This window comes from Mobula birostris, chromosome 3 (genome assembly GCF_030028105.1).
Source record: "Mobula birostris isolate sMobBir1 chromosome 3, sMobBir1.hap1, whole genome shotgun sequence".
Classification (NCBI taxonomy): Eukaryota; Metazoa; Chordata; class Chondrichthyes; order Myliobatiformes; family Myliobatidae; genus Mobula; species Mobula birostris.
The window spans coordinates 117,437,786-117,462,398 of record NC_092372.1 but is presented as its reverse complement, the minus strand read 5'-3'; the positions used below and the strand labels follow the sequence as shown (position 1 = coordinate 117,462,398).

The window sequence follows — 24,613 nt, the reverse complement described above, 5'->3', positions numbered from 1 at the left end:
AGGTGGGGGGTTATATGGGAGGCAGGGTTTAAGGGTCAGCACAACATTGTGGGCCAAAGGGCCTGTACTGTACTGTGCTGTACTATTCTATGTTCTATTGTGGTGAGACATATTGCTACACCTTTCAAAGTGATTTGGATACATACCTAAAGAGCACCATGATTCAAGATTGTTTAAGTTCATTTCCCGTACACAGGTGTGGGAAGAACAAAATGATTGTTACTCCAGACCCAACGCAGCACAAAATCAAACCCAAATGATAAAGAACAAAATAGTAATACCTATATACATAGACTGATTTTATGTCCGTAAGGTGACACTAGACTGTACGTCAAGTGACTGACTGATGGGAAATAATAAAGTAGTGGTGGAGTTAGTGGGAGGGGGTGTTGATCAGCCTTACTGCTCGGGGAAAGTCCCTGCTTTTGAGCCTGTTGGTCCTGGTGTGGATGCTACACACCCTCGTCTCTGATGGGAGTGGGGCAAACAGTCCATGAGTGTGGTGTGGGTGGGATCCTTCATGATGTTACTGGCCCTTTTCCAGCACCTTTATGTATATATGTGCTTGGTGGCAGGTAGGCTAGTGCAGGCGATGTGTTGGGAAGTTTTGACTGCCCACTGTAGAGCCCTCCTGTCTGCCGCAGTACCGTTCCTGTACCAGTGATGCAGCTTGTTAGGATGCTTTCTATTGTGCACCTGTGGAAGATCGTGAGTATAGATGTGCAGAGTCCGGCTCTCTTCAGAAAGTAGAGGTGTTGGTGAGCTGTCCGGATTGTATAGGATGTGTTCTGACACCATGAAAGGTTGCAGGTGATTTGCACTTCCAGAAGTTTGAAACCGCTTGCAGATTCCACTGCTGAGGGGGAAGTGTGAGTGGTGAGAGTTCTCCTGAAGTCGATAACCATCTCCTTTGTCTCACTGACATTAAGGAAGAAGTTATTTGCCTGACATCAGTGAGTGAGTGAATGCATCTGAAAAATACCTCAAATTTGCTATTACGGGACAAGCAAAGAAATACAGTCAGACCTAGTCCAATCTTTTTTATTTGCAGGGTAGATTACATCATCAATGTCAGATCAAGTACTACTACATACATTCTGTACATTGTTACTCCCCCCCCTAAAAATTAATTTACAATGCCTGTGAAGAAATATACATATCTATAAGCAATCTTAAAGCCCCCTTTAAATAAATACTGTGCACTACCTACATCACCTACTATAAAGTGCCCATTCATCAGCACTACTGCTCTGCTAGTTTTATTCTCGCCCCACACTCAGTCACAGTGCTTACCAACAGATTTCAGCTGCTGAAGAGGAGCAGCTCAGTAGATCACATAAAAGGAATCCGAACGTACTAGCATTCTTCAGACACAAAGCAAACCCAGAGTGTATCTTATGTGAATGGACAAGTGTAACCTCTCTCCCCCTTCACCTCCCAATCCAGTTACAGCCTCCTCTGACTAGGCTGACCACACCATCTTCATCCAAAGCCTCTCCACTGAGTATAGTCTCCTTGCTCCATTCATATCACCAATGTCACCCAGGCATAGCTAAAGCATTGTACAGAGTAACTTCTCTTCTCACCCATGTAATGTTATCTCCAGAGTTCCTTGCACCCTCTAAAGGACAGGTTCACTCACATTACACATCTACAAAACAATAACAATCCAGCTCACCTCACCATAAGCTTTCTTTCAACATCTCCAAATTATCAGGCAGTTTATTGATCTCCTGCACTGGATGTGCAGTAATTCCCCTCGGACATGCGTTGGGACAAGTGAAGCCAGAGCACCCAGCCATTTCCACAAACTCAGCTCACAAGCCATCGCTTCTAGTTCTCTATTGCACTTGCCTGAGACTGTACAGTTTTAGTGTCATTTTGACTCTAAGTATGACATCCCCACATATTTAATCCATCTCTTCAGAAATACTGCCTGGCTCCAACCTTGTGGCATACACTGCCCCCACCCCCAACACAACCTACCTGTCAATTGACAACACATGGCTGCTTCACGACATCCCTGGCATCCTTAGTTCTACCTTCCATAAACAACGTCATTAAAATTCTTACAACATCCTCAAATCGTCTGATTCAAATGGGCATCTGGATAGGCACAACCTGATTTCAATCTCCTCACTATTTTTAAACTTCCCTTGGCCTCTCTCCTCTCCTCCCCTCTGCAACTCTGCAATCTCCTCCAGACCCAACTCCCTCTGAGATCCGTGCTCCTCCGCTCCAGGCTGCTGAACCCCACAAGTGTAGGCTCTCCCGCACTGGTACCTGCCCTTCAGATGACAGAGCCATTTTAAAACCTACCTTTCAGCCACTTACTACCCTGTGTGGCTTAGTGTCAAATTGTGCATGATTGTGTTCCTGTGAAGCCTGGGATTGTATTTTTACGTGAAGAGTGATGTTTGAATTTGAGGTGTTGCTTCGTTGTAGTACTGTCGAGGTTCACTTCTGCTCCAACTGCAAGGGTTTCCAATAGGCTAATGAAACCACCACCAGCCTAGCTGGTGAGACCATTGTCCTTAGTGTTGCCTTCTTATTGGGGCATTTCTGAATAAAGTTACTGAGACTAGAAATCTGGCAGGGACTAACAATCTCACTAACATTCACCCAGCCTGATTCTGCCTGCCTTCACGCAGTTCACTGAAAAACGCTGTCCTTTTTAAAAAAAAAATTCTTTTTTGGAGGGGGGAGGCTAGGCGAGCGACAATTTGTTTTGTAAAAGGAACCGAAGAAAGAGAATATTCAATGCACTTTAGGTCTTGTCGTTAAGAATTTTGTGCAACAGTGCTGGGGTTCAGAGCAGTGAGTCGTCTGTGCAACCTCCTTCGAGCCCATATCGGAATTCCTGCAGGTTGGAAACTCCATGGAAGTGAACAAAGGCTGCAATCACCACCAGCACATGGAACAACTGGTGCGACTGGAACTGAGCAAAGACAATTAGAAGTGTTGGTTAGTGATGGGGGAAGGAAAGACAAGCAGACATACTTACTGCTCAACATTAACTGATTCAAACAAGTTACATTTACATTGTGCTTCACAGGACGTCCAAAGGCCATTCACGGCCGAGGAAATCTTTCTGAAGTCAGGTACTACAGGAAATGTGGTGGCCAATTTGGGCACTGTATGGCCATTAAAACCGCAATGTAATCAAAAGCAGGCTTTGTTTTTAGATTTGAAGAACAAATCATGGTCAGGATACTGAGAGAGGTCCCCTGTTCATTAACGTTACCGGGGACTTTAAGACAACCAGAAAGATCGGAAGTGGCTTCTATTTGATGACACATCTTGGAAAGTCACCTGCATAGTCATAAGCTACATTTTGTGTTCAAGTATGTCTAGTACCCACACTGCTCTGGTTGAGGCAAGTTGATTGATAGCTAAAATAAATTTATTTACTTATAACATACAGAACTTTAGGTGGCTTGGAGAAGTATCTCACAAGCTATCCGGAGGCTCTCTCTACCCTTCTGTTTCCCTCCCATCACCTCCATCTGGTTTGCCACCAACTTCCTTTTAGTCCTTGGTTCACTGTCCTCTCCTATCAGCTTTCTTATTCAGCCTTTTACCCTTTCCCCCTCGCCACCACCAACCATCCCCTCTCACCTGGTTTCACCTATCACCTGTACACCTCCCTTCCCCCACCTTATTCTGGCATCTGCCCCCTTCCTTACCAGACTTGGCTCAAAACATCAGCTCTTTATTTTCTCCCCATAAATGCTGAGTTCTTCCTGCATTTTGTGCATATTACCACAGCACTTGATTCCTGACCTGTTTTGAGATCAGGACCTTAGCATTCCTGAACTGGGGAAAAGTTTAAATTAGGGGTGTCAGTGTGATGTAGCAGAAAACCAGAGGAACTGGGAGAACATCCAAACATCGTTAGCACTGGAAGTGAGGACTGAAAGCAGATCACTGGATCTGAGATAGTGGCTCTACTAAATGCACCAACACAGAACTGGTACAAGCTACAGAAAATAGAGTGACAATCTGGGGTGCTTGTGACTGGAAGAACTTAGCCCCTCTGGAATCTGATACAGATTGGGACCAGTTACAGTGGGAAAGTCTCTTAGGAATTTAACTGTACATTACCCAGATATCACACTTTCCAGGGAAGAAGCGTTCTGGAATGCGAGCTGCATACAACCCAGCCCCAGTGATGTACATCGCCGCCATCAGGTAAAACCAGCCCATCTGTCCAACAGTTGTTGCTTTTACAAAGCCTTCAGCGATAGTAAAATGTAGAGTGGGTACTATACCACTCAGGCCTAGACCCAGAAACACCCCTGTGGAAATGAATGGAAGAATAAATGCAAAGCACAATGCGCACATACTCACGAGAACATAGCCTAACACACCAACATGGACTGTACACACTGCAATTTCACACATTTTGCACATCAATTACACATATTTTACAAAAGACTCTTCACGCTGTACATACACTGACTGCTTCAGTCACAAATTATGCATATGTTGAATGAAGTCTACATATGTTGTAAGTTATGCATTAATACACTCTGGACCATGCATGTTACCACTGGTTTGAAGCAGTACCAGAGAATACTTAGCCTGACTTCAGTGATTCAGAATTAAAAATCCACGAGAATAAAAGAAACTACCTAGCCAAATTTGGACTAAAGGGAGGCAGCCTGCTTGCATTTGTTAAAACTGAATTTGATTAACAATTCCTTCTTTTTTGATGAAGCAGAACAAGATCACACAATTGACGTTAAGTGCACTGACAAAAGCCTTTTGATAACGCAAGTGCTGCAAGCAACAATGGGCCTCAAGAAATGAAAAAGCAGAATGAATATTAACTTGGCTAAGGTTCAGAAAGTACAATGACCGATATTTTGTTTGACATACATCATACGGTGGATAGGGAATAAGTAACTGGGCAGAAAGCAATGTGTGGGAATAAACAGATCCTTCTGCCCCCTTGAACCAACCTGAGAAGCCAGAATAAGAAAATGGAGGGAGGGGAAGAGTACAAGCTGGCAAGTGGTAGGTATGGCCAGCTGAGGGGGGAGGAGGGTAGATGGGGGAGAGGTGATGTGGGAAGCTGGGAACTGACAGGTGAAAGAGGTAAATGACTGAATAAGGAAGCTGACGGGAGAGGACAGCGGGCCAAGGAATAAAGGGAAGGTGGTGAGGAACCAGACAGAAGTGCTTGGAAGTCATGAGGGTGGGATGAGGGAAGAGGAGGGTAAGAAAGTCTTAATGTAAGGCTGGTCTTATAGTGCGGCACATATTTAGCAGAGCTGGTAAGGGAGTCTTCTTGCAATTGTAAAAGGTTCTATACATGAAGTACTGTGTAAGTTTTAGTCTCGATACCCACAAAAGACAGAGTTAGCAAAGATTCACTGGACTGTTTCCAAAAGTGGGGGAGAATTATTCCCTATGGTCTACAAGAATAAAAGAAGATCTCATCAAAACTCACAAATTTTTTTAAAGAGTTCCTCAGGCAAATGCAGAGGGGACCACAAGCACAATTTGAGAATAAGGCTATACTGTTGAGATCCTGTGAACACTGAGTCATTGTGTGAATTTAAAATGGAGATGAATTAATTTCTAAATTTCAGGAAACAAGCAGTATGGAGATAGTGCTGGAAAATGGCACTGACGTAAATGATCTTGAATAGCCAAGATGCTTGAAGGGACAGATATGTCTGCAAATATCTATAACTTTTGATGTAAGATATAAACCTTAAATTTTATACTATATACTTCAGCAAGGCCTTTGACAAAGTCCCAAGTCTGGACAAGAAAGTTCAGTCGCTTAGCATGTGGGAGCAGGTAGTAAACCGGATTTGACACTGGCTTAAGTGGGAGAAGCCAGAAAGTGATTGTAGATGGTTGAATCTTTAACTGGAGGCCTGTGACTAGTGGTGTGTCTGTTGTTGTTTGTCATCTATATCAATGATCTGCATGATAACGTGATAAACTGGATCAGCAAATTTGTGGATGACACCAAGATTGGGGATGCAGTGGACAGTAAAGGAAGACTATCAAAACTTGCAGGTGGGGATTTGTACCAGCTGGAAAAATAGGCTGAAATTGGCAGATGGAATTTAACACAGACATGTGTGAGGTGTTGCACAAACCAGGGTAGGACATACACAGTAAATGGTAGGGCTTTGTGGAGTATGGTAGATCAGAAAGATCTGGAAGAAAAAATACAGAACAGGTAGATAGGATTGTAAAGAGAGGTGTTGACAAGTTGGCTTTCATAAATAACCGTATTGAGTCCAGGAGTTGGAAATTGTGTAAGATGTTGGCAAAGGCTAATTTGGAGTATTGTGTGCAGTTCCGGTCACCTACCTACAGGAGAGATACCAATACGATTGAAAGAATATAGAGAAAGTTTTAAAAAATTGTAAAATTTTCCAGGACATGAGGACCTGGAATTTTTGGGAAAGGTGAAAGCAGGCTCCTTCCTACTGAGGTTGGGTGACACTAGAGCCAAAGGGTGAAAGATGAAATTTTTAAGGGAAACCTGAGGGGGAATTTCTTCACTTACAGAGTAGTACGAGCGTGTAACAAGCTGCTAGGGGAAGTTGTAGATGCGGATTCAGTTTCAACATTTAACAGAAATTAGGATAACTACATTGTTGGGAAGGGTATAGAGAGCTATGGTCCAGGTGTCGGTCGTTGGGACGCAGCATAAGAGCAGTTTGGCATTGTCTAGATGGGCTGAAGAACCTTTTTCTGTGCTGTAGTATTCTATAAATCTTTTGTACATTCCATACACTCGATATTTGCCTACTCTATACAGTGGTGTATGTAATGTGTGTGGACTGCAATGTACACACCATGGTGAACTCAGATTCTGCACACAGCATACAGTGACAGTGTACAATGCCAAAGACACACATTCTTTGATTACATATGGAAACTTGCCAATTTGCGAAATTGTGGCATAAGTTAAGCTGACGGATACAGTCTCCAGTTTTTTGTGAATTACTCCTTTTCTAATCAAGATCCCCTCCCCCAGTATTCTGCTCTGCCCTACCCTCCACACTCTGTTCCACACTCCAATTAGAGTCCATCATTTTCAGCCCTTTGTCACCTCCACCTCTCCCTCCCACCCCCTCGGGTTCTGATGTTACTGCCACTTTCCCTACCCCATCACCTCCAACTCACTCAAGGCTGCCACCTCTTGATCCATCCCTTCCCTTCACCCTTATACCGACCACCTCCCCTCTATCTTTCAGTCCAGATGATGGGTCTCAAAGAAGAACACTGATATCTAGTTCCCTCCATAGATGCTGCCTGACCCACTGAGTTCCTCCAGGGTTTCAGCGGCTGCAGTCTCTCATGTCTCCAACGTATCTGATGTCCAGCTGAATAGGATGGGAGAACAAAGTCAGACTGAGTGGCTGAAGGGAAAACGGTGGCACGAAATTCCACCTTGTCCTCAGAATACAAAATCCTGAACCGGTAAAGATGATCAATAGGTGAATTTGCCCAAGTACTGTTTCTCTACTCCATCATAACGCCCTCACCTGCTCTTGTAAGCCGGTGCTTAGGTGTTGCAAATCGGTCCCACTGAGCAACGATAATGGCTGATATCCCTAGAGCGCAAACAATGCCGAGGTAGATGAGGCGGGGCTGGGGGGAGCAGTAGAATGAATAGTACAGCCAGGGCACGAAGCTGCCCATAATGAGCAAGGCGATTCCTGAATAGTCCAATCTGGGAACAAAGAGCAACACACGAAGATGAACCTAGTGCTCGATTACACTTGCATGTGTTTGCACGAGAAGAGCAGACTTTACACTAATTTCCATTACGTAATGTATTTAATATATAACATCCCAAGACCCATTACATGGATGTGTATGATACTTGGCCACGTTAGCAGGTTCAGTCAAAGGGGAGTGTTTTTAGGACAGGTGACAGAGGGAATGAGGATCATGAAGATCTAGAATTTAAATTCCAGAACCCAGGTCTTGGATGTACAAGTACCAGTACTGGTATGATTAAAATAGAGTTTGTTGGAAAAGCATAGAAATCTCAGATTGTGTGAATGGAGACCGTTCAGCGAGAGGGAGGGGTCGGTCCAGAAGGACTGGAAATCAGGGAAGGGAATTTTAAAACTGAGATGACGCTAGACTGGGAATCAATCATCAGTGAGCACATGCAGCAAAATGAAAGAACGTATCAGCCTGTGGAGAACACTGACATCTCACATTGAATAAGACATATCCAGGCTGGATCACGACCAGTTGCACTGGTAATGTATTGCAGAGATTGAGTGGGATCCAAACCCAACCCCCAGGTTACCAATCACTAATGCCACCCTACTTGTAGTGCAGCTGAATCACTGCTTCAGCGACTTGGCTTCAATTCTGACTTCTGGTGCCGAGTGGCTCTGACTGTGCAGGTATTCCCAGGTGCTTCAGTTCTCTTGCCCAGAAGATGCATGGACTGGTAGGCTAATTGGTACCGACTATTCAGTTAAAGGATACAACCTTGGAGGGAGCGAATGGGAAAGCGTGGAGATAAACATGGGATACTGAAATGGGTGTTTAATGATTGCAGTGGACAGTGGGCTGGAGACCCCGATACTGTTCTATATGATTCATTACCACTAATAGCTCAATTCACCTTCTTACCCTTGTGTTTGGCATCTGTGCACCCAATACACCTCATCACAACGGTGTATTCCCCCATCAAACACACCTATATCCCCCTGCCTCTGATACAAGAGTCAGAGTGTACGTCAATACGCAGGGCCTGGGTCCCCAGTACTCACTTCGAGAATGTTCTGGAGACTTTCTCAGAGTGGCAGTACACTGTGTGGAAGAGCCAGGAGAAGCTGAGACAGAGGACAGCTCCCAGGAAGAACATTCCGAAGACCACCTTTTCCTGCAGGGGGGCCATGAAGTACATATTGGGCCTCAGGAGAGTCAGGATTCCCAGACCCAAGAAAAAGACAAAACCTGCGAAAAAGCTGCAGTTACTGATTTGTTCACCAATATATACATCAGACACTAAATTATATTAAAAAAACTGTTACAGTTCTCTCAGCAAAGATGTTTCTTGTGAATAATACAGCTGACCAAAAGCATGAACTCACTGCAAGCCTGATGTTGTCTATAGATTTGAATAAAAGTTTCCCCTTCCTCTCACCATTCTTCTCCCTCCCCAGGCCATGCATTCTCACCTCTACATGCCCTCATTCATTCTCAGCGTTGTATATGTACTTTGATAATAAATTTACTTTGAACTTAAAACTGGATGAATTGCAGCTTAGAGTATTGTGTGTAGCCCTGCTTGCCAAGCTAGTAGGAAGGTGTCATTAAGCTGGCAAAGAGCCAGGAAAGATTCACAGGAATGTTACTGGGGTTGGAAGGCTTCATTTATTATGAGAGGCTGGGACTCACCCCCCAACCCCCCCCCAAAGCACAGGAGGCTGAGGGGTCACCTTATTGAGGGAAATAAAACTATATATAAGGTGATTGGTTGTAGTCATTTTTCCCCATGGCAGGAGAATCTAAATCTAGACGACAGAAATTTAAGGTGAGAGGGGACGATTTGAAAAGGATCTGGGGGGGGAAACGTTCACTCAGAGGGTGGAGGGTTTATGGGAGGAGTCAAGTGAGTAAACTGCAGAGGCAGATACATTTACAATGTCCATCACACTTACACCGGTGCATGGACAGAAAAATTTTCAAGGGATGTGGACCAAATGCAGGCAAATAGTACCAGCTCGGTGAGACACCTTGGTTAGCATCTACAAATGGACTACAGAGCCTACTTCCATGCTGTAGAATGCTACAATAATCTCATTACCAAAAGCAGAACAACTATTTACAGCTTCCTACAATTAGTCAAAGATAAAAGCTGTTTCTGTACTTCACTATGTGGCCGCTTAGCGACTGAACAGCTGCAAGTTAGACTTACGAATTCATTCTTTCCCTTACCCAGGAGATGCGTCCAGATGTTACCGGTCTCTGTGTGGATTCTAAAGATGCTCTTGAAGCAAGCTCGAAAAGAGGGCATTGGTGGCCTGTGTCCATAAAGGAGATAGTCATTGTCCTTCAGCCAGTCGGGGAGCACATCATAAGGGATCACTCGCCAACGGCCCTCCCAAACCTGAAACACACAATGCTTCCTTTTTATCTCAGAATGCCTTCCACAGTAGAAGCAAATCACAGCCTGGGGATGTACTTGTAATCCTTGCATTATTGCAGGCAAATCTCACCCTGTGGACAATGATTCTGGATTCAGGACACTTCGGGAAGAGACCGCAGACGCTGGAATCTGAAGCAATAAGAAAAGAAACTGTTGGAACTCAGCGGGTCCAGATGAAGGGTCTTCACCATCCATTCCGGGTCCAGATGAAGGGTCTTGACCGTCCATTCCGGGTCCAGATGCTGCTGAACCCACTGAGTTCCTCCAGCAGTTTGTTGTCTGCTCAATGCATTATGTTAGAAATTGTCAGGGATGGGGATTAAAGGTGCTAAAATTTAGTTGGCAGGTTTGGGTGTCCCAGAACTAATGGATGGTGGAGGCTGAGATATTAAAACCACATAAGATTTTCAGTGACTGAGGACATAGGGTAGGAACAAAGTCATACATCTTTACTTATTTATTGAAATACAGCGCAGAACTGGCGCATCCGGCCATTCAAGCCACGCAGTCCATCAATCCCCTGATTAAACCCTAGCCTAACCGCGGGACAATTTACAATAACCAATTAACCTGCCAGCTAATATATCTTTGGATTATTGGAGGAAATGGGAAGAACGTACAAACTACTTACAGACAGCAGCAGAAATGAACCTGGGTCGCTGGGACAGTAAAGCGTTGTGCGAGTAGCTCAGGGTCTTGGTGAAGGAAAAGTATGATGTTTATGTTTTAGCATAGGGGTGCCACAGCAAAGTAGCAAAATGTTCCACTCAGAGAAATCGCTATGACAACTGATCACAGGACAATGATACCACTGGAGAACCAACGTTTACTGTCCATCCTTTGGGCAGATCGTAGGCGACTTCTTGAATCTTGCAGTTCTTACGGGGAACGCACCCTCACAATGCTGTTGGGAATGGAGGAGCTGATGGATTTTGACCCAGCTACAATGAAGAACCGGTGACTTCCTCCCAGACAAGGATAGTGTGTGAGAGTCGTCTTATGTGCCAGCCGGCATTGTCCCACTGTTCTTTTTGGTGCTGGTGACAGAGGTCATGACAGCAGCTACTGGAATAACCCAGCTGACCAACGGCAGTGCTTTGTGCAGATTGTACTGTGGTTGTAGAAATAGATGCCCGGGGTGCTGTGGTTGTAGAGATAGATGCCCGGGGTGCTGTGGTTGTAGAGATAGATGCCCAGCGTGCTGTGGTTGTAGAGATAGATGCCCGGGGTGCTGTGGTTATAGAAATAGATGCCCGGGGTGCTGTGGTTGTAGAGATAGATGCCCGGGGTGCTGTGGTTGTAGAGATAGATGCCCGGGGTACTGTGGTTGTAGAGATAGATGCCCAGGTTGCTGTGGTTGTAGAAATAGATGCCCGGGGTGCTGTGGTTGTAGAGATAGATGCCCCGGGTGCTGTGGTTATAGAAATAGATGCCCAGGGTGCTGTGGTTATAGAAATAGATGCCCGGGGTGCTGTGGTTGTAGAAATAGATGCCCCGGGTGCTGTGGTTATAGAAATAGATGCCCGGGGTGCTGTGGTTGTAGAGATAGATGCCCGGGGTGCTGTGGTTGTAGAGATAGATGCCCAGCGTGCTGTGGTTATAGAAATAGATGCCCGGGGTGCTGTGGTTGTAGAAATAGATGCCCGGGGTACTGTGGTTGTAGAAATAGATGCCCGGGGTACTGTGGTTGTAGAAATAGATGCCCAGGGTGCTGTGGTTGTAGAAATAGATGCCCGGATTACTGTGGTTGTAGAAATAGATGCCAAGGGTGCTGTGGTTGTAGAAATAGATGCCAAGGGTGCTGTGGTTGTAGAAATAGATGCCCGGGGTACTGTGGTTGTAGAAATAGATGCCCAGGGTGCTGTGGTTGTAGAAATAGATGCCCGGGGTACTATGGTTGTAGAAATAGATGCCACGGGTGCTGCGGTTGTAGAAATAGATGCCAAGGGTGCTGTGGTTGTAGAAATAGATGCCAAGGGTGCTGTGGTTGTAGAAATAGATGCCCGGGGTACTGTGGTTGTAGAAATAGATGCCCCGGGTGCTGTGGTTGTAGAAATAGATGCCCGGGGTGCTGTGGTTGTAGAAATAGATGCCAAGGGTGCTGTGGTTGTAGAAATAGATGCCCGGGGTACTGTGGTTGTAGAAATAGATGCCCGGGGTACTGTGGTTGTAGAGATAGATGCCCCGGGTGCTGTGGTTGTAGAAATAGATGCCCGGGGTGCTGTGGTTGTAGAAATAGATGCCCGGGGTGCTGTGGTTGTAGAAATAGATGCCCCGGGTGCTGTGGTTGTAGAAATAGATGCCCGGGGTGCTGTGGTTGTAGAAATAGATGCCCAGGGTGCTGTGGTAGTAGAAATAGATGCCCAGGGTGCTGTGGTTGTAGAAATAGATGCCCAGGGTGCTGTGGTAGTAGAAATAGATGCCCAGGGTGCTGTGGTTGTAGAAATAGATGCCCGGGGTACTGTGGTTGTAGAAATAGATGCCCGGGGTGCTGTGGTTGTAGAAATAGATGCCCGGGGTGCTGTGGTTGTAGAAATAGATGCCTGGGGTGCTGTGGTTGTAGAAATAGATGCAAAGGTGCCTTTGTCTGCAATGGTGTGGAATATTTTTGGATTTGCACTCACCAGGGAGGGAGGGGTCATTCCACCTCACTCCTATCCTGTGCCTTGTAGGCAGTACAATGTCAGGTGTGGAGTTCCCTGCCACCATCAATCTGCTCTCATAGCTGCAGTGTTTATAAGTCTGCCAGCTGAGCATTTGGTACGTTTGAGTAAGGTACTACAGAATAACAATCTCTCTGGGTATGACACTCGGACTGTTGTGGTGCTACGTTCATTCCACACTGACGTATGGAACTGAGTGTTAGACAGTATCAGAGCAAAACGAGGGAAGACTCGAAGCAGCAGAACTATGGTTTTTGAGAAGAAGGATCAAAATACGTGGAAGGACAGATATCCACAACCAGGAAACAACAGGTGGAATTTCTGGGACATGCTCTGAGGAAAGAGAAGCTTGAGTGTCTTGCAGTGACAGTAAAAACTGTGGGAAGAAAAAGTCACAGTCGACAGCTCATGAGTTACATCAAGGGATGACAGCAAAAGTTTCGTAGTTTATTAGAACTTCTCAGACTAAAGACTATGATCGCCTACATGATATAACATGGCACATAATGACAATGATGATGGCCCAGCTGAGTTTATGGTCCTCCTGAAGGCTGATGGTGGGGAACTTGTCGATAGTTTGTCAAGAGAAGGTGGTTAGACTCTTTCTTATTGGAACTGTTCATCACCTGGCACTTTTGTAGCAACGATGTTAATTGTTACTAATCAGCACTTGCCTGAATGTCATCTAGGTCCTTGATTCAGGCATGGTCTGCTTCATTTGCTGAGGAGTTGTCAGTGGAAACAAAAGTGATGTAGGTGGATCATTGAGGAAGTAGCTGAAGATGGTTGCACCTAGGACAGTGCCCTGAGAAACTCTTGCTGTAACGTCCTAGTGCTCTGAGAAGTGACCTCGGCAACCTGACCTTCCTTGCCTGAGGCTTTGTGCAATTTTTGTCAACTCATGTACTTTATGGTTGTCATGTACTGTGTTGCTGCTGCTGCTGCTGCAAAAAAAATGGCAAATAAACCCTAGGTATGTATGCCCATGACAAAAAACTTGAAGAAGGGTTTTAGGCAGAGTGCTGTGTGTAATTTGGCTTATGAGCCCAAGGCAGGACAAATCAGTGGAGGCACAGCATAATGATATCTGAATAATTCACAATTCTTATTTTGAGGGCCATTTCTCCAGTGGAAAAGATTAATAAGATTGTCTTAGTAAGATGATATAATCTCACCAAACATCCACAAGATTTTGAGAGGGATGCCAGGAGGTTGGAGCAGGGGTTCCCAGTTTTCTTAATACCACAGAGCTCTAAAATTAGCCGAGGGGTCCGTTGTCTGCAGGTTGGGAACCCTTGGTCTAGAGCGATTTACAGCTGAGTGGGTGGCAAGATTTTGGAATTCCTTAGAAGGCTGTGAATTTGGGTTTGGGATAAGGTTTGAACATACTGAACCACTGGGCGAAGCTCAGATCAGTAAGACTTTCAGATGCAAATCAGAAGTCTCCACGGAAATCACAGGGAATGGGGAATAGATGGGAAAGTGGAATTCGGAGTGTCAGCACAGTCTTACAGCAGGCTGAGTGGAAAAGGTTGTGTGGTCTACCCCATTACTATTTGTTAAACATGTTACCAGGACAGTACCTTGTACACAAACTCCTCCATCTTCTCCATTGCATGATGAGCCTGAAGAGGGAGGGTCAGTACTCGCACCTCCTCTTCTTCTTCCTCCTCATTCTGTGTTCCAGGGTCTGTCTTAACTTCCATTCCCTATGAAGTGAGAGCAGTATCAGTCAGTCACAAGCGGCACAGTAACATCCAGTAAGTGAAGCTATCCAGTAACCTATCCAAGATTTTCCTAACACATTTACATCCCCAGTTTGATTCTTTCCAGTGCTGGTTACCAATGCTGCATATCACAGCCCTCTAACAGTTCCCCTGAGTGACAGTCTTTACACAAACCTGGCCTACGAGCGCTCAGCACTGTGAACCATAGTGCTACAAAGATTCAACTCGACCCTGACCTTTTCTGACAGCGACAAGTCTGACACGAATCCTTGGACTGTGCTGAGGGAGGGGAATTTTGGATTAGAATCTAAATTAAGAATCAAAAGTAACTTACTTCTCTTGTACTCTTACTTTCTTTATGCTTAAACATTTGTATTATAGATAGATAGATAGATAGATATACTTTATTGATCCCGAGGGAAATTGGGTTTCGTTACAGCCGCACCACCAAGAATAGAGCATAATTATAGCAATACAAAAACCACAAACAATCAAACAACAAAATGCAAACTATGCCAGATGGAAATAAGTCCAGGACCAGTCTATTGGCTCAGGGTGTCTGACCCTCACGGGAGGAGCTGCAAGTTCGATGACCACAGGCAGGAACAACCTCCCGTGCCGCCCAGTGTTGAATCTCGGTGGAATGTGGCCCAAGTCCGACAGTACAATGTTCAATATCCGGTCTACAAACACGTTCCTCGATCGTAATATGACCTGGATTGCACCATCTGTTGTTAACCAGAACAGTAAGCACCCAACTCCTTTACGCTTACCGCTCTCAGTGCACGTCCGGTCAGCCAGAACGGTCTGGAAGCCATCCATGCAAAAGTTTTGATCGGGTATGTCCTCGTGCAGCCCCGTTCCAGTGAAACACATAACACTGCACTCCCGAAATGTTCTCTGACGCCTGGCTAGAGCCGTGAACTCATCCATTTTATTACCCACCGAACTCCTCTTCTCCATAAGTCTCTGATGTCTCGACCCGGTCCTCTTTCCTCCCTTTTGTGATCCCCCTCTGCATCCTCTGTGTGTTTTCCTCCAGATTTCAGCAGGGGTGTCCGCCGCTCTGCTCGCTAAACCGGCCGGCATTAGCACAAGCAGCTGGTCCCTGGAATGAACAATGCGACCATGCTTCCGTCCCGTGTATCGGGATGCAACTATTTCCAGCGCTAAAAACCCAAATAAAACTCTCTCTACCAGCATGTTAGAGAAGGTGCAGCTTCAACGTGTTACCGTGAAAAAAAAAACAAAAAATAACGTAAATTAAAAAGTAAGAAGAAAAAAGTAAAAATCCGATCGGAACGGCTGTAACAGGCTGCATGCACGACCGGCGCATGCGCACTCAGGCTTCGTGTCACTTGCTTGCCTGTAGATTTTCAATAGTTTGTAATATAGCTGGTTCTGGACTTCTGTAATTTCTTTTCCTGTGAGCCTGAGACGTCATGGCAACATCCTTACTGTCTCATAGGCTGTTCGTATCAGAGACAATTCCCTTACCTGTCCAGCTTCAACTCATTGCCAGTATAAAGAACGACCATGAGACAAGCTCTTTATTGGAGTGAATTGGTTACGGTTACTTGCTGGCAATGTTTTTCTGTATTTCCTTGTTATGAATATCTAACAAAACAACTGTTCCTGACTTCAGAAGAATGTCTTGGACAATATCATCTCCACATCCAACAGCAGGGACCAAACACAAGCAGATGATTTCTTTGGGGTAACATGGTAGCCTAGAGATGAGCACAGTGCTTTACAGTACCAGCAACCAGGTTCAATTCCCACTGTTGTCTGACGTTCTCCCCGTGATTGTGTGAGCTTCCTCCGGGTGCTCCGGTTCCCTCCCACAGTCCGGTTGGTAGGTTAATAGGCCATTGTAAATTGTCCCGTGATTAGGCGAGGGAGAAGTCGGGGGATTGCTGGGCAGCGTGGCTCAGAGGGTCAGAAAGGCCTGTTCCATGCTGTATCTCAATAAGTAAATAAAATCCCCCCAATCCTGAGGAAACAGGAACGTCAAAACAGTCGACAGATTCTCCCGTCATTCCAAGGATACAGGATCCAGGCCTGGGCAAAGGTCCTGCAGATGTTGCAAGTCAATCATTGGTCCAGTTTGGACCAGTTATCGTGGAACCCAGCCGGGAAGCCTTGTATCTGCAGACCAGTGCTGAGAAGGCAGCAGCTTCAACGACTGAGACATGAAGGGAGCAGAAAACTCTTTGAGCAAGTTACACCATACCACTCAGAGTAAGGACAGAGAGGAACATTTAAGGAAGAGGTGGAGGACAAGTATTTTTTTAATAAACGGAGTAGTCGGCACCTGGAACACACTGCCATGTGAGACAAATGAGATAGTAGTGTTAAAGAGGCATTTAGACAGACAATATCAACATGCAGGGAATGGGTAACATACCGGCACATGGGATCAGCTTAAATTGGCATTTTGTCAACAGACATCATGGGCCGAAGGGCCTGTACTACTCTCAGTTCTGGTTTAAATGCAGCAGTACAATCAAAACAACATCATTGAAAGTAAATTTATTATCAAAATACGTATACATGACCCTGAGAGTCATTCTTTTGCAGGTGAAACGCCCTGGTTAAGATTTTTACTGCTATGCTGTACTTATTTCTTATGCAGTTCTGTAAGAGCAGTCTGTTCTGCTTTCAGCCTGTTTGGGTTTGAGCTGAGATAACAGCAAAGTTCAACTTAGGAATGTGGTGTCAGCCAGTCAGGATGGTGGAATTGGGAGAAGGTTCTAGAGAACGTTGGGGGGGAGAGGGGGGAGATTTTTGCGAGGGACACTGGTGTGAGGCTTTGTTGGGAAGAGATGGGAGAAGACAGGAGGGAAAATCGCTCAGGATGCCGTCCCTGTCGCACAAGGTGCTTTGTGCAGATGAACGGGTTCCAGGAAGAAGGACTAATACCCCTGCAGGCGAGCCCGTTTGTTCGAGATGGATTTTGTGTGACATTCGGAAGGTGGTGTGCGTTTTCACACAGACCAAGGGTTCAGTGCGTGCTTTACAGACAAGTCCAAGATTTGAGCTCCACCGTGCACATGTGACTGTTTAAGTATAGTGCTGTTTCTTTCTTTCCTTTAATAACTGGTTAAGTTAACCTTCTTAAATACATTTCTGATTAATTGCATACAGTGCGCGATCTGTTATTTCTTGCCGACGGGCGATTACTGGGGGCAGTAAATGACATGGCATTCACACAAACCCGGGTTTGGGTGGGCGAGACATTCCTATCCCACGGGTTTGGCAGGACCAAAGTCATATATACCCTCGATGTGCAGAGCCTGAAAATGATGGGTTTCTCGCCACGGAATCCAGTGGCTTTTAGCGAGAGGCAGACAAGCCGTATTTCCAGAGACGCCCAGTAAAAGAGGGTTTCACAGATTACAATAATACAATAAAATTTAATGACAAACTACACATAAACAAAGACTGACAAACAACCAATGTGCAAAGGAAGACAAGCTGTCCAAATAAAAAATAATACTGAGAATATGAGTTGTAAAGGGTCCTTCAAAGTGAGTCCATAGGTGGTAAAATCAGCTCCTAGTAGTATGAATGAAGTTATTCACGTTGGTTCAGGAGCCTGATGGTTATAGGGTAATAACTGTTCCTGAATCTAGTGGAGTGGGACCCAAGACTAATGTCAGAATAACAGAGATGGTTTGTACGTTCTTCAAATTGTGTCAGGCTGTCAGAACATTGAAGCAGGGAGCCAATCACAGACCAAGTACTCTGCGCACTGTGATATTTACTGAGTAGCAAATCCAGAGGGGCAACAAAGTTGGCGTAGAAGTTCAGGCGGAGATCAAAAGTTCCAGAGAAATCCAAACACCAGAATCGGGAAACAGGCAGAGTTCGATATTCAGACGGACAGAGTTCAGATACGAATGCTGGAAAGGCTCAGGAAAATTCACTGGCACAATCTGGCAACAAACAGGTGAAAACACAGGACTGAAATACACTGAGCAATAAACAGCGAGGCAGATGATAGATGGAGCACAATGAGACAGAAGTGGCAGCAAAACAGGTGAGAGCCGGAGTACTCAGTAATACAGGGGCTGGAGTAGAGCAGGAGCAGGGACAGAAGCACATGGGGCATGAAAACAAACAAGAGCACATGGCAATACAAAACCACAGACTGACGACTAGGGAGAAACACACAAAAAGACAGAGTTCAACTGGAGGTACTGCCACAGGTGATACTTTTTGTTTCTGCCATCAGAGCAGGCTAAGCCTTGTTCAACATACCAGTGACGCATTACTTTGCTCTCGCAATTCTGAGAACTGCACTGGAGTTTCAGCCCTAAACTTGTGCTCAGGTCTCAAGATTGGGCTAATCATGCTTAATAGCAGAACTGTGGAAAACCTCAGACAACCAGAGAGGACTGCACCAGTACAGCTCAAACTGTCTGACTTGACACACACTTAAAGCACAGATCATGGTAGGGTCAAATTACTCTCAAGCACAGACGTCAAATGCACAGCAGCCCTTACTGATCCCAGTGGAACTACACAACCCTGTAACACACTGAACTCATCTACTGCAACAAGTTCATTATTAGGTTGTAACTAGATGTTGAGGCTGAATAGCAATGCCTGCTTCTGAAATCCTTGGCTGCTCAACTAACATTTCTTCTGTAAATATACTGGCGGAGAATCGGGTCAGGGCTCAAAACAGGGAGAGAAATAGAACTTTTACTCTAACCCATAAAGTGGAAAGATATGAAAATGATTTGTCACTGGGCTATCAATCTGATGCATTACAGCCCACTGCCAGAATGCATACTGATCTCGCCTCTGCTGTACACCGACCAACCTCAAAGAGGATCCATTCTGCTTGCAAGTGTTGGCCATAGCAGCAAGGAATCTAATGTCAACCATGGGAAAATAATTTAAAATCAGCAAGCTCAAGCCTGTTGTGCGGCAACGTCAAACAGACGTACTCAAAAAACTAAGAATATAAACTAGAAATGTTTGGATTCCCTGCATTGTCCCCGTTGCCCCGACGACACCCCACACTTACGCCAAAGGCACTTACAACTGCAGAGTTCCCACCGGCCTGGGGCTTGGGCTTGTCATCCAGCAGTTCAGCTAGTTCAATGTTGCTTGCCTGGCCACCGTTACTGGATGCCCCACACACTTCACTCGCTGACCTCTGGACAGACATGGACGCTGCACCCCAAGCCCTCTACCTAGAGTAAAACAGCAAACGAGGAAAGTGAGGGCACACTCATTACTCCTGCACATCCTTACATTCCCCATTTAGTCAAATCCTGGCACCTCAACCCAATTAATTCCAAGGGCTTGTCCAGCTTGGCCACGAGCTGTCAATAACATTGACGTTTAATTGGATGCAGATTAAGCCCTACATTAGACCAATAAGATTCTGACATTTGAGTTCACTCCCAACTTTCTGACAGCCATTGGCTGTGCCATACACCATTAATGCTCTATAAGCTCTGGCATCTTCTGCAGCCGAGCACCTTACAACCCAACTTATAACATAAAACCAAAGGAAGCAGGAGCGGGAATCATATTTGTCTCTTTAAACCTTTTGCACCATTCATCAAGATGATATTTAATGTAGTTCTTAATCTTTCAGTATGTACCCTCTATCCTCTGTGCTAGAACCTTGCTGACTAACCTCCCGACTAGGGACAATGTATGCCTTCTGAACATATAAAATACACATTAATTGCTTTTCATAATCTGTCCTATTTGTCATATCCTCAAATATCTGAACCCTCCACCCTCAATTTAATCCTCCTTCTCTGTAATTTACAAATTAGTAGATAGGTTTCTACCCTCCAGGCCAATTGTACTATTTCACAAGGTCATGCCTGACTGATTTTAAACACAACTCTGTGGCCCTTTCTGTACAAAGTAACCCTTTACCACCCACCCCACCTCAATCCAGGATTTATCTGATTCTAATGTATCATAAGACTCTGCTCTCACTGGCTTTTGAAAGGACAAAAACTGCCTTACATAGGGGACACCCAACTCCAAATATTCTCATAAGAGGAAATACCTCTTGTACATCAAACCTATGCAATCTCATTGTTATGTTTCCTACCATAATGGAAGTGTCATATTTTCCTCATATTATTGCATTTGAGATATTTTTGCCCACTCCGTTTTCAATTTCCATATCCTTGCGTGTTCTCCAAAACACGTCACCCAGAAGTCTCGCAAACGTGGCTTCAACATTTACATAATTTATTGCCAAGTTGAACAGTCCCACTAATGCCTACTCTTTGGCTGGCCACTCTTCCACCCGAACTACCTTCACCTTCAAGTAAGCTTATACTTTCTAGAAATCACCTTTGTTGTGGCACCTCATCAAATGTCTTCTGGAAACCGAAGAAAAGTATATCCACCTGGTTCTCTGCGATCCCAACCACCCCCGAATCGTGCAGAAGGTACTGGAGACATTCAGCAGCCCAGGCAACGTCTGTGGAAGACAGCCGACCACCGACCAGAAGGGTCGTCGCGCTGAGACGAGAATTGTTTCTCTCTCCACATACGCTATCTGATCAGCTGAGTACTCTCAGCATTTGCTGCCTTCGCTTCAGATTTCCAACGTCGGCATTTGCACTCTTTGATCCGATCGGACCGTTAACACCTTCCCCCACCCCCCGACACACACATACATCCGACCCTCTCTGCGTTGCATCTCGGTTCCTGATCTCCCGCACTGCTTTCCCTGCAGCTTGCAACCTTACCCAAGTGTGGCGAGAGTGCCTGTGGGCGCCGATGGCCGTCCAGAGAATAGTTCCGACCCGAACTGACCCGTCACCCTGCCCCAGGCCGGCGACCAGTTCATCCGTTCCCCGTAACCCCCTGCCCGTCACTTCCGGGTCTCGGGCAAACTTTTCCGGGTTTGACGTCCGGCGGGACGCGCTGACGTTGGCCGCTGGATGCGGTGACGTATCGTCATCGCCGGCCAGCCCCGCTCGTTGATCCCGTGTGCGCCAGCACTTACTTGCAACAGCACAGCCGCATAAGCTCGTATAAGCAGAATTTACAAGATAAATTACACACGATCTTTACAAGAAAGAACACAATACAAAGAAATAACATAATACTGCTTTAATCTCTTGATAGTCACGGTTCTAAACATTTAATATTTACAACCAGTGTGTCGATTAAAGTTGGTCATTCCTGGTTTAATTGCTGTGTTTTTAATGCAAGAGCTCATACACACCACTTATCTTTGCAATTTCCTCCAAGAGGACCACAACCTCATCGTAGGGTTTGGAGGCTTGCGTGCCTCAGTGACCCAAATAGCTATGCTGGTTGGAGTCAGGGCCTTCTGCTTTGACCCTGGGTGGGGTCACCCATGGCAAACAGGTCAAAGGGTAGAGATCAGACTCAGAGTGGCCAACCGATCCTCCAGGTTCAGGGGTTCAGCTCGGGGCTAACAACCCTGAATGGTAAAAAAAAATGGTCATGGAAACAGCAATGAAGAATTCTATATCTGTGTGCGACAGTATTTCTGAGTCTCCCCCCAGGATTTGATGACTGAGAGTAGTGTAAACCGTGAGGAAGTTACAGGCATGATGGAGGGAGCCTTGAACACTGCCAAGATCAACACCAAACCTTTTTTTTTTGAAATGTTCGAACCATTGGCAAGCTAGAACAAAACAGTGCAGAAATGCAGAAATGTGTTGTTACAACCTACAAAAAAGCAAAAGCACATGGACAGGTCTGACAGACTAAAAGCGGCAACTGGTGAAACAGTTTTATACTCAGGAAGGGAAGGTGGTCAGCGTCATAGTGGTGTGGCTGTCACTTTGAAGAAAGGCATTGAAAAGTGCTTGCTGGACTGGAAACCAATCAGCAGGAGGCTGAAAGGGAAGCAAATGAATATGACTACGATCTGGTGCTGTGCTCCAACTAACGACAGTGACATTGAGGGAAAGGATGTTTTCTACGAACAGCAGTTGGAGGTAGAGTTAGCACCTCGCCATGACATGATCATCGTCGTGGGAGATCTAAATGCCAAAGTGGTAAGTAACAACTCATTCTTCACTCGAGTGATGGAACAATGAATATCAATGGTGAAAGGCTGGTGGAATTCTGTGCCATGAACAATCTGATCATAAGAGGGATCTTCATTCCAAAAATTGAGATGAAAAGAATCAGACTGACCATTTAACGATCAATGGTGCGTGGAGACAATCTTTGCAGGGTGTAAAGGTGAAGACAGGAGCAGATACGGGAAGTGATCAGCAGTGATGAAACTCAAACTGAGAAGGACTGGGACCAGAACACATACACAAAGATGCTTTGATGTTGAAAAGCTCAAGGACAGCATCTGCCTTCACCATTCAGCTTCAGAACATATTTGAGGCCTTGCAAGACCTTGACAAGGGTGTGTCAGTGTGACAAATGTGCAAACAGATTGCCTCAATCTTCAAGGAGAGCAGCAAGGCTTGTCTAGTGTACAAAACTGGAGAGAAGATCAAGGAATGGATACCGCAGGAAACATGGACAGAAGAAAGACGGAAAATTAAGAAGCAAGTGTTAGAAGCCAAGTCAATACGAATTAAGGAGAAACTTAAACCAGCCTATACTGAAGAGAACCAGAAAGTGAAGAGGCATGCAAGAAAGGATAAGGAAGCCCTTGCAGAGGAGGCTGAAGCAGCAGCCAATTGAGGTGATCAGGGAAATATACACAAAATTTCAAAACTTGTACGTGGAAATATTCCAGGCCTGATCCAGTGGTCCTGTGACAGATAAGAACACTCTGCTTTTGACAACTGAGAAGGAGAAAGAAATACAATGGGTGGTGTACTTCAGAGAATCACTGAGTAGACCATCACCAAATGAAGAGCCTGACATACACAAGGCAGCAGAGCACCTCGACATCAACACAGATCCACCCAAGAAAGAAGAGACTGGTGCTCTGATTAAATCATTAAACAACAACAAAGCTCCAGAACATGACAATTTGAACACTGAACCAAAAGTAGCAACAGCCATCCTGCAGCCACCATTGATGATAATCTGGGAACGGGGACAAGTACCCTAGAACTGGACAAAGGGGGGGTATTGTAAGGATCCCCAAGAAAGGAGCACTAAGTGATTGCAACAACAGTGATTGCAACAGCAAGATTCTCGCCAAAGTCATATTCCAAAAGGACTGTGGATGCTGTCAATATGTGCTTGAGGAAAGAACAAGCTGGCTTCAGGAGAACGGAGGCTGTGTTTACCAAATCTTAACACTGTGTAACATCACAGAGTAGTGCACAGAGTGGCGGAGGCAACTTCATGTAAATTTTGTGGACTTTGAAAAGGCTTTTCATAGCATCCACAGGAAGAGCTTCTGATGAATTCTCAGGTTATACGGGATGCCTTCCAAAATTGTTCAGCTTATCCAGAGTTTCTGTGCTAACTTCACCAGCACAGTTGGGGACTGTAGTCTGAGCTTTGAAGTCAAGACAGGAGTCAGGCAAGGCTGAGTGGTGTCGGCAATATTATTTAACCTAGTGATTGACTGGGTTATGAGGCAAACAATGAAAGATAATGAAAGATAAGCAGAGACACATTAGGTGGACTCGGTTCTCTACTTTAGAAAACCTTGACTTTGCTGAGGACCTCACATTATTATCACATACACACCAGCGCATACAAGGGAAAACTCAGTGCCCGTGTACCTTTAGTGGACAGGTTGAACACAGAGTCAGCCGGAGAAAGACTGACACCATGGCCGTCTGTGTAGGGTCTCCTCTTCCTGTCAAGGCATATAGTGGAGTTACCCAGCAGTGGCAGATTCACCTCCCTGGGCAGCATCATCCTGCAGATTCACCTCCCTGGGCAGCATCATCCTGCAGATTCACCTCCCTGGGCAGCATCATTCAGCAGATTCACCTCCCTGGGCAGCATCGTTCAGCAGATTCACCTCCCTGGGCAGCATCTTTCAGCAGATTCACCCCCCTGGACAGCATCGTTCAGCAGATTCACCTCCCTGGGCAGCATCATCCTGCAGATTCACCTCCCTGGGCAGCATCGTTCAGCAGATTCACCTCCCTGGGCAGCATCGTTCAGCA

At 45.5% G+C, this 24,613-nt stretch overlaps 1 protein-coding gene across 1 annotated transcript; it reads right to left on the bottom strand.

The window, feature by feature from the left end:
- Nucleotides 1-1,025: 1,025 nt before the first annotated feature.
- LOC140195232 (adiponectin receptor protein 1-like) lies at nucleotides 1,026-21,430 on the bottom strand. Its single transcript, XM_072253236.1, has 8 exons — nucleotides 21,284-21,430; nucleotides 19,597-19,750; nucleotides 14,400-14,525; nucleotides 9,943-10,114; nucleotides 8,772-8,958; nucleotides 7,521-7,708; nucleotides 4,105-4,298; nucleotides 1,026-2,938 (listed from the first exon to the last, which is right to left on the bottom strand). Exons 2-8 carry the CDS (start codon nucleotides 19,723-19,725, stop codon nucleotides 2,810-2,812), a joined length of 1,125 nt encoding a protein of 374 aa, XP_072109337.1. The 5' UTR covers nucleotides 19,726-19,750; nucleotides 21,284-21,430; the 3' UTR covers nucleotides 1,026-2,809.
- Nucleotides 21,431-24,613: the final 3,183 nt, after the last annotated feature.